We start from the raw sequence: 10,476 nt of genomic DNA on the forward strand, positions 1-10,476 counted from the left end.
CCCAACAATGCTGACTTTTGGTGTGAGTTGGTGCTCTTTATGTGGTAAACATTATGGTGGAAAGCCTGCTGTCTTCATGACAACTGGACAAAAGATGAGACGCCCTCCTCTCCTTCTTATTCCTCCCTCCCTGTCCCCTCTCCTTCCCACTGCTTCCCTCTCCCCTCTGGGTTTCCTTAGCTCCAAAGGCTGGCTGAAGAAGTTGAATTTGGGACCTGGGCCTCAGTTTCCCCACAATGTAGAGTAGCACATTGGACAATTACATTTGTACCCAAACCCCTGGCCTTTGACATCTAAAAAACTTTTTCTGTAAAACAATGCTGTTTATTTTCATTTTCATTTCCAGCCTTGAGAGAGTTTCCACGGTCGCGTATCTTTCCAGTCGTGGGGTTCTAGAGTTCCAGATTCTGAGTTTCAGATGCAAGGCCTCTGCCTTAGTCCTGGCCAGCGGAGCCTTTCGTTACTCCGGTAATAACACCCGCCCTGTCCGTGGCGGGCTACGATTGGTCCGTGGCACCAAAGACCGACTTCGAACTCCTTAGGCCATTGGCCTGAGTCTCTGTGAAGTTGATGTTCTGATTGGCGAGTCTAGAGGTCACTCAAAGTCGGAGGCAGGGTCAACTAGATATAGCTAGGGTCGATTGCGCGGGGAGTGGAAATGTGAAACACATGTTCTCCGCGCCCAGCCTCCGCACCGCTCCCCAAGGGTGGGCAAGTAACCTCCCCAGCTCCACCGGACTCCAGCCGCGAACGACAGACATCCAGACCCCTCCCACCCCGCGCCCGTGTTAGAGGTGAGAGGTCAAAGGCTACATCCCCTTTCTGGTCCTAGGATTTTGCCTCGGAAAGCCATGAGGATCTCGAGCTAAAGCTGGCTTCCAGCTACTGACAGCAAAGGAGGGCAAATAAATAGCCCCAGTTTCTCATCAGAAAAATGGGTACAATAACTTGTTTGGAGGCCAAATAGAGGCATGAGAAGATAACTTGGTTAGTCCCATTTTAAAGTGGAAGGGATTGAGGCTTCTCTGAGAAGAACGTCGTTGACTTGCCCAAGATCCTACAGCAAATTGCAGGCAATTACAGTTCACTTGAATATACTAGGACTCAAGGAATGTGAATGCCAGGAAATAATTTGTAAGTAATAATGACTGTACAACTACTTGGACTACTAAAAATCACGTTGGCCGCGTGCAGATGGCACAAGCCTGTTATCCTGAGATTTGAGGATTGTGGTTCAAAGCCAGGCCCACTAGCAAAATCCCTAAGATAATTTATTTCCAATTAACCAGCAAAAAGCCAGAAGTGGAGTTGTAGCTCAATTGGTAGAGAGCTGGCCTTTTTCTTTCTTTCTTTCTTTTTTTTCTGTCGGTCATGGGGCTTGATCCCTGGGCCTGGGCGCTGTCCCTCAGCTCTTCAACTCAAGGCTGACACTCTACCACTTGAGCCACAGCACTACTTTCCGGTTTTCTGAGTGGTTTATTAGAGGTAAGAGTCTCATGGCCTTTCCTGCCCAGGCTGGAGTAGCTAGGATTACAGACGTGAGACACCGGCACCCAGCTGAGAGCCAACCTTGAGTGAAAAAGTCAAGTGAGAGCGTGAGGCACACACACGCACGCACACACACACACATGCATGCATGCATACACACAAGAAAAACCAAAAAGCTCTGGCCTTCACAACTCTTTATCCCCTGGAACCCTGTCTTTCTTTTCTTTTTTTCTTTTCTTTCTTTTTCTCTCTCTTTTGTCTTTTTTTGCACATGTGAACTCAGGGCTTGGGCACTGTCCTTGAGCTCCTTTGCTCAAGGCTAACGTTCTTTCACTTTGAGCCACAGCTCCCCTTCTGATTTTTGAGTGGTTAATTAGAGGTAAGAGTTTCTGGAGGAGCCAGGTGCTGGTGGCTCACGCCTGTAAATCCTAGCTACTAAGGAGGCAGAGATCTGAGAATCAAAGTTCAAAGCCAGCCTGGGCAGAAAAGTCCAAGACTTTTTTTTTTTTTTTAGTCCGTCGTGGGGCTTGAACTCTGGGCCTGGGCGCTGTCCCTCAGCTCTTCAGCTCAAGGTGAGCACTCTACCACTTGAGCTACAGCACCACTTGTGGTTTTCTAGTGGTTTATTGGAGATAAGAGTCTCACAGACTTTCCTGCCCGGGCTGGCTTTTAACCGAGATCCTCAGATCTCAGCTTCCTGAGTAGCTAGGATTACAGGCGTGAGCCACCGGTGCCCTGCCAGTCCTAGATTTTTTATCTCCAATTAGACTTTTATCTCCAAAAGACTCATCTCCAATAAACCACTCAGAAAACTGGAAATGGTGCTGTGGCTCAAGTGGTAGAGCACTTGTCTTGAGCTGAAGAGCTGAGGGACAGCTCCCAAGCCCTGAGTTCAAGCCCCATGACCCACAAAAAAAAAAAAAAAAAGTTTCAGGAGGGCTGGGAATGTAGCTTAGTGGTAGAGTGCTTGCCTTGCATTCATGAGGCCCTGGGTTCCATTCCTCAGCACTACATAAGCAAAAAAAGCTGGAAGTGGTGCTGTGGCTCTAGTGGTACAGTGCTAGCCTTGAGCTGAAGAGCTGAGGGACAGCACCTGGGCCCAGAGTTCAGGCCCCACGAAACAGTTTAAGGAGACTGCGTGGTGCTGGTGGCTCAGGCCTTTAATCCTAGCTACTCAGGAGGCTGAGATCTGATGGTCACAGTTCAAAGCCAGCTCAGGCAGGAAAGTCTGTGAGACTCTATCTCCAATTAACCACCAAAAAACCCAGAAGTGGCACTATGGCTTAAAGTGGTAGAGTGCTAGCCTTGAGCAAAAAAGTTTATAGACATCACCGGGATTCTGAGTTCAAGCCCCACAACCAACCAAAAAAGTCTCATGGGGACTTTTCTGCCCCGCCTGGCTTTGAACCGCCATCCTCAGCTTCCTGAGTAGGATTACAGGTGAGAGCCACCAGCACCAGGTGGAACCATATCTATGGTTGGTTTCTTCAGGTCTTATTTCCAGGATCACCTTGACCTTACCCCCAACTAGAGTCTACCTGAATTCCTTAACTGAAGTATTAATGCCTTCCACATCTTACTCTCTGACCTGTCTTGTGGGTTTTGTAACCATTATCAGATACATGTTTGTGTACATGTTTGTTGTATATCTCCCCTAGAACAGTGTTCTAGATGACTAATTGAAGAGCCAAGTCCCTACTGTCTTCTTGACTGTCTGTTTCTCTCTGTAGAACCATCTTTGGAAGAATATCTGGAAACTACTGTCCAGCCTCACGTTATTCCTTCCTTGGAGTTTAAGACGCTCAAAGCATTCCTGACAGTATCCTGCAGAGGAAGTACTGGATCCAGCTCTCTCTCTACCATGGCCCTCACAATGCTGAATGGGCTTCTAGTTGAGGACTTGAGCCCACCTAGGCTGCTACTACACCAAGTTAGCGAGACTCCCCAGCTGGATTCTCTCAACTACCAGAGCTGCTTTATGCAAGGTATCTTTGCCAATTTCCCTGAGATCCTATTTATCCACCGAACTTATAACCCAAGAGGCAAGGTGTTATATACCTTCCTGGTGGATGGACCTCGGGTACAGCTGCAGGGGCCTCTTTCCCAGGCAGTCTACTTTGCCATCCCTGCCAAAGAGAATGCAGAAGGCGTGGCTCAGATGCTCCAGGTGTTCAAGAAGTTTAACCCAGCATGGGAGAGAATCTGTACCATCCTGGTGGATCCCTACTTTGTCCTGCTGCCCACTCTGGCCATGGAGTTCCCCATAGCTGAGGTCTTGCTCTCAGCCTTCCATGTGTGTAAGTTCCTCCAGGGCAAGTTCTATCAGTTGTCCCTGGAGCAGCGGGTAGAGACATTGCTCCTGACCTCCCTGCAGAACACCATGTGCTCAGCCACCACAGGCAACCTGAGGAGGCTGCACTCGCTCCTGAGCAGCTATATTCCCCCAGCCCTCCTGCCTGAGCTCCACTCACACTGGCTGCTCAATGACCGCATCTGGCTGGCCCCCCGCTCGAGAAGCCAAGCCCAGAGCAGCCGCTACTTCCAGAGCCTCGAGGTCACCACCAGGATCCTCAGTCAGTCTTTTGGCACTGCCCCATCTGAGAAGCAAGGCATAGCCTCTCTGTTTTGCTACATACAGCAGAACCCTGGAGACAAAGCAAGTTCCAGCCTGGCGCTGAGGCCCCCAAATCATCATACCACCTCAGATGTCAGCCCCAAAGTCCAGCAATTGGTAGAAGCCAGCATCCAGCATTCCCTCAATGCCATCTGCACAGCGCCAGCAGCCCAACTCTGCTTGGCCGAGTTTGCTGTGGTCCAGAAATCCGTGCACCTCATTGGCTCTGGCTCAGAAAAGATGAATATACAGATCCTAGAGGACACTCACAAGGTGCAGCCCCAGCCCCCTGCCAGCTGCAGCTGTTACTTCCACCAGGCCTTCCACCTGCCCTGCCGCCACATCCTGGCCATGCTCAGTGCCCGCCATCAGGTGCTCCAGCCAGACATGCTGCAGACTCAGTGGACAGCGGGCTGTGCCACCGGTTTAGACAGCATCCTGGACAGCAAGTGGGATGAGGCTCTGGATAAGCACCTGGCAGTGACTCTCCTCACCGAGGAGGTGCGTCAGCTCTTACAGCATTGCAGTGAGGATGAGTTTGAGCGGCGGTTCAGCACCCTGAGGGAACTAGCCGACAGCTGGATTGGCCCTTATGAACAGGTGCAGCTGTGATGACTCCATACCCAGAGATGCTCCTGCACCTGTGCACATCCACGTCTTCCTACCATGCACGTGCACACACACACACACCCTCCCTACCCTCACACCTGGGCTTTGTAAGCCTTCCTTCCAGAAACAAGACAAAACTCTTCTACTCTGCCTGCTCATCTAGAATGTGTCTCACTCCTAAGACAGAAGTTAGCAAATCTTTTCTGTAAAAGGCCCAATTATGAGTAGTTTAAAGTGATAGCCACATAGTCTGTTCTTGGTTGGGTTTGGACAAGCTTTTCATAAAACAGTTCTTGGCTCAAGGATTTTATGAAACCAGGCAACCCTGTCTAAGATAAGAGAGACAACTTTGGGTGGTAAAGTTGAGGGCATGCTAACCACTGGTCCAGTCTAAGATGTGTCACCTGACCCAGGTCCTGTGTGTGAGCTAGCCTGGGAACCTTCCCACAGGGGTGGCTCAGCATGGCTTGCTACATGTTTATCCCTGCTCCATCCCCAGGTCAATAAAGTTGAATGTTACCTATTCCAATACTTATCTAGTCCTTTGTTGATAGCCATTTAGGGTATATTGCCAAAGGAATAGAATTTGGAGTGTGATACTGGGTAAAGGCCTGGCTAAAGTAACAATTCCTTATTTTTTGAGACCTGATTCTATCTTTAACTGGCTATGGAATTCTGGACAAGTCAACTCTTTAAGCCTCAGTTTTTTTTTGTTTTTTTTTGTTTTTTTTGGTCCGGTTGTGGGGTCTGAACTCTGGGCCTGAGCACTGTCCCTCAGCTCTTCAGCTCAAGGCTAGTGCCCTACCACTTGAGCCACAGCGCCACTTCCAGCTTTTACCTTTTTGCTTATGTGGTGCTGAGGAATCGAACCCAGGGCCTCAGGCATGCAAGGCAAGCGCTCTACCACTGAGGCAACTTCCCAGCCCCAGCCTCAGTTTTTTAATCTGTAAAAATGGGTTCTTAAGCCAGGCACTGGTGGCTCACACCTGTCATCCTAGCTACTCAGGAGGCTGAGATCTGAGGATCATGATTCAAAGCCAGCCCAGGCAAGAAAGCCAGTGAGACTCTTATCTCCAATAAACCACTCAGAAAACCAGAAGTGGCGCTGTGGCTCAAGTGGTAGAGCGCTAGCCTTGAGCTGAAGAGCTGAGGGACAGCGCCCAGGCCCAGAGTTCAAGCCCCACAACCGACCCCCCCCCCAAAAAAAAAACGCTCCTAACCAGGTGCTGGTGGCTTACACCTGTAATCCTAGCTACTCAGGAGGCTGAGATCTGAGGATCTTGGTTCAAAACCAGCCAGGGCAGGAGAGTCCATGAGACTCTTTTATCTCCAATAAAGCCACCAGAAAACTGGAAGTGGCACTGGGCTCAAGTGGTAGAGTGCTAGCCTGGAGCTGGAGAGCTGATGGACAGCACCCAAACCCAGAATTCAAACCCACAACCAACCAACAGACACACACACACACACACAGAGCTCCTCACAGTGCACCTCACAGTGCACTCAGATTAAAAGAAGAGTAGGGTTCCAATTGGTCTGGACACCTAGCAAGGGCTCAGCCCACTGTTTGTTGTTTTTTGGTTGGTCATGTGGCCTGAACTCTGGGCCTGGGCACTATCTCTCAGCTCTTCAGCTCAAGGCTAGCACTCTACCACTTGAGCCACAGCACCACTTCCGGCTTTTTCTGCTTCTGTGGTGCTGAGGAATCGAACCCAGGGCCTCATGCATGCAAGGCAAGCGCTCTACCACTGAGCCACCTTCCCAGCCCCACACTGTTCATTTTCCTTTGCCTACCATTCTAGCATCTGCCTTCAAAAGGCAAGAGGAAAATTCACATGGCCTAAGCCTCTCTGTAAGTGGATCTCAACACTTGGATCATTTGAATTCATCTGATCAGCCCTATCTTTTGTCTTAGTGGTGTTGGAAGAAACTTGCAGGGTCTAGACTCTGGTAAAGGACAGGGATTTGTCCGATTAGCTCAACCGCACACCCTGTCCCCATCGCTGCCATAGGACCACCCACCCCCAGCCCTGGCTGCCCAAAAACCATACGGAGAAGCCACCCTATTTGTGTGGTGCTATTTCATCCAGCTATAAGCAGGAGCCAGGAGGCTGGCCCCTCCTCGATCTCACTAGGGGCATCTGCCCAGCGGCTGTATGGGCATGTGCCTGCTCCCACTGTGCCCCCTCCACTGTACCCTCTGGCTCAGGATGGGCCATCATGAACGCTTGAGCCGCCCGGATCAAGTCCTCTTCCCGAAGGCCTGGGACGGGTACTGTGGGAATGCCAGCGATCATCATGGCCAGGGTGAGAATGCAGATGTCGGGCTGGGTGCCAGCCTCCTTGCCCCCTGGCTCAGGGGGCCTGGGCAGAACCCCCGGAGACAGCCCCCACAGCAGCACGGGCCCAGGCCTGCTGGGGCCACCCTGGCGGGAAGCTTTGTTTCTGGAGTTGCCATCCTCCCAGCCCAAGCTCTCGGGCTGCCTCCCAGGGGAGAACTGGGGGCAGTATCGGCCGTATTCCTTCCTCCGAAGTGTCTCCCAGCTGGGGCCCCCGGGGCAGCCCCTTGTTTCAGGCACTGCCAGGGTGGGGCTCCAGGCTTGGGCAGCAGGTACCACCTGCTCAGCTTTTTGGCTCAGTGGGCCTAGTCCACCAGAAGCCATCACCACTGGCTCTGCAGGACCAGAAAGGCCAAGGGATGAACCGGGAGAAGCAGCCCCACCTGCAGAGACAGGAATGAGATGGGATGTTATTCTTGGTCTCAGAGGACAGGCCCTGAGGGGCAGAGTGTGGGCTCAGAAACAATTGAGAACCAACCCAAGCACTATTGGCTCTGCCTTTAATCCTAACTACTCGGAAGGCTGGAGTTTCAAAGCCAGCCCCAGCGGGAAATTCCAGAAGACTCTTACTTCCAAGTAACCCCCCAAAAGCCAGAAATGGAGCCATGGCTCAAGTAGTAGAGTGCCAGCATTAAGCAAAAGGAGTCAAGGAGCTGGGCACCAGTGGCTCATACTAGCTACGCAGGAGGCTGAAATCTGAGGGTCATGGTTCAAAGTCAGCCCAGGCAGGAAAGATTCTAATCTCCAAGGAACCACCAAAAAGCCAGAAGTGGAGCTGTGGCTCAGGTGGTAGAATGCCACACTTGAGCAAAAAATCCTCAAGGACAGCACCCAGACCCTGAATTTTAAAAAAAGGCTAAGGGACAGTACCTAGATCCTGAGTGCAAACCACAACACACACACATACAACACGAACACCCAAGAGGACTTGGGTTTCAAGGTTCAGAACTGTTGTTACTCATATCCAGTTCCTACACTGTGTGGGTGATGTTGGATAAATAAATAAGCAAATGGGTAGTAAGTAATTGGCAATTTCAACATGGCTTGATTCCAAGGCTAGCCCAAAAATGCCTGGCAAAACCTCCACCTCCCGGGAGCCTGTCTCACCTGGGCCAGAAGACAGACGACCTGGATGGGTTTGTGGAGACATGAAGTAGGACATGGCTTCTCCAAAGCTCCTGTTTGTGAGGGAATAGTCCTAGGTCCACTACCCTACTTTGTCCACCCTTCTAGAATGTCATCTGATAGTCCCTCCCTTTTACACCGCCTGGCAAGCTACCTCACAGCACTGACCAACTCATTCTAGAACCTGTATATGATAATGGGAGGGAGTTAAAATCACTGGATGAGACCTGAGTATTCTAGGCCTTTGTCTGTATCGTGGGCAAGGCTTTCAGTTTGTTTGAGTTGTGTTTTGGGGTGTTCTTTTGTGTATGTGTTTTGGTTTGTCACGGGCCTTGAACTCAGGGCCTGGGCGCTGTCCCTGAGCTTTTTTTGCTCAAGACTAGCATTCTACCACTTTGAGCCAAAGCTTGACTTCCAGTTTTCTGGTGGTTAATTGGAGAGAAGCATCTCATGGACTTTTGAACCGCGATCCTTAGACCTCAGCTTCCTTAGTAGCTAGAATTACAGGCATGAGACACCAACACCTCAACTGATAATTTTTAATTTGTTTTTGGGTTTTTTTTTTTTGCACTGCTAAGGATCTAACCCATGGATTTGTGCATGCTAGGCTTAAGCTCTACCACAAAGCTGCCTCCCCAGCCCACCTAGACTGTCTTGTTCCTCAATATCTACCTCCCTGGAAATTGTGAGGACCAGATGTGAGAGGCTCTCAGATGCTGAGCTGTGAGACCTGAGAGGACCTGGCTGTCAGCCACAATTAGATAAGATCATCCATTCAAAAGCTAATGGTGAGAGACACAAATCAAAGAATCCAGCCAGTGCTGGAGCACACACCTGTAATCCTAGCTACTCATGAGGCTGAGATCTGAGGACTGTGGTTTTGAATCCAGCCTGGGCAGGAAAGTCTGTGAGACTCTTACCTGAAATTAATCAGCAAAAAGCTGGGAGTGGAGCTGTTACACCTCTACCCTGCAGGCTGCAAGGCCCTGAGTTCAAGCCTCAGAACTAAAACAAAAACAGATAAATGAGGAAGCTAGAGTTTTCAACCCTGTAGTGTGAGACACAGAGTATACTTCATTCAATCATTGTTACTTGACACTGGACAAATACATGTTTGTCTCTGGGCCTCAGTTTCCCCTCTGCAAAATTAAATGTTTGCTCTCAGGCACTGATTCTCAGTCTAGGCCATACAGTAGAATTTCCTGGAAGCTTTTTGCCATTCTGATGGATAGCCTCACACCAGACAAACCAGGATCCTGAGTATCTTTTTTTTTTTTTTTGGTCAGTCAAGGGGCTTGAATTCAGGGCCTGTCCCTGAGCTCTTTGTCCCAAGGCTAATAATGCTCTAGCACTTTGAGCTACAGTGCCACTGCTAGTTTTCTGCTAGTTAATTGGAGATAAGAGTCTCACAGACTTTCCTGCCCAAACTGGCTTTGAACAATCCTCAGCCTCAGCCTCCTGAATAGCTAGGATTCTAAGCATGAGCCACCAGCACTGGGCTGAGTATCATATATATAATAAGTAAATAAATATATATATACTTATTTTTATTTTTTTGCCGGTCGTGGGGCCTGAACTCTGGGCCTGGGCACTGTCCCTCAGCTCTTCAGCTCAAGGCTAGCATTCTACCACTTGAGCTTTTTCTGCTTATGTGGTGCTGAGGAATCGAACCCAGGGACTCATGCATGCAAGGCAAGCACTCTGCCATTGAGCCATCTTCCCAGCCCCAGAGCACCATATTTTTAAGCTCTTTAAGAAACTATATGTGCAGAGCACCAGTGGCTCACACCTGTAATGCTATCTACTCAGGAGGCTGAGATCTGAAGATCATGTTTCAGAGCCAGCCCAGGCAGGAAAGTCTGTGAGACTCTTATCTCCAACTAACTACCAGAAAACCTGAAGTGCCACTGTGGTTCAAGTGGTAGAGCACTAGCCTTGAGCTGAAGAGCGCAGGGACAATGCCCAAGTCCAGAGTTCAAGCCCCATGACCAACAAAAAAGGAAAGAAAGGAAGGAAGGAAGGAAGGAAGGAAGGAAGGAAGGAAGGAAGGAAGGAAGGAAAGAAAGAAAGAAAGAAACTATATGTGCCAGGGTTAAAGTCCCTGTTCGGCGGAAATGCTTCCCAACTCTGAACCTTAGAATCAAGATGTTTTAAAAAACCATCTAGACCTAATGCTTCTGCATTAGAAAATCTGGGATAGGGCTGGGAAGGTGGCTCAGTGGTAGAGCGCTTGCCTTGTATGCTCAAGGCCCTGGGTTCGATTCCTCAGCATCACATAAGCAAAAAGAAAAAAGCCGGAAGTGG

The 10,476-nt window shown here is 49.8% G+C and overlaps 2 protein-coding genes across 2 annotated transcripts; one reads left to right on the plus strand and one right to left on the minus strand.

The window, feature by feature from the left end:
• Positions 1–3,349: 3,349 nt before the first annotated feature.
• Positions 3,350–4,870, plus strand: Zswim1 (zinc finger, SWIM-type containing 1). Its single transcript, XM_013010846.1, has one exon. It carries the CDS (start codon positions 3,350–3,352, stop codon positions 4,712–4,714), a length of 1,365 nt encoding a protein of 454 aa, XP_012866300.1. The 3' UTR covers positions 4,715–4,870.
• A 1,928-nt stretch (positions 4,871–6,798) lies between these two features.
• Positions 6,799–8,209, minus strand: Spata25 (spermatogenesis associated 25). The gene is made up of 2 exons (XM_013010847.1): positions 8,155–8,209; positions 6,799–7,430 (listed from the first exon to the last, which is right to left on the minus strand). Exons 1-2 carry the CDS (start codon positions 8,207–8,209, stop codon positions 6,799–6,801), a joined length of 687 nt encoding a protein of 228 aa, XP_012866301.1.
• Positions 8,210–10,476: the final 2,267 nt, after the last annotated feature.

This window comes from Dipodomys ordii, unplaced genomic scaffold (genome assembly GCF_000151885.1).
Source record: "Dipodomys ordii isolate 6190 unplaced genomic scaffold, Dord_2.0 Scaffold13, whole genome shotgun sequence".
NCBI lineage: Eukaryota > Metazoa > Chordata > Mammalia > Rodentia > Heteromyidae > Dipodomys > Dipodomys ordii.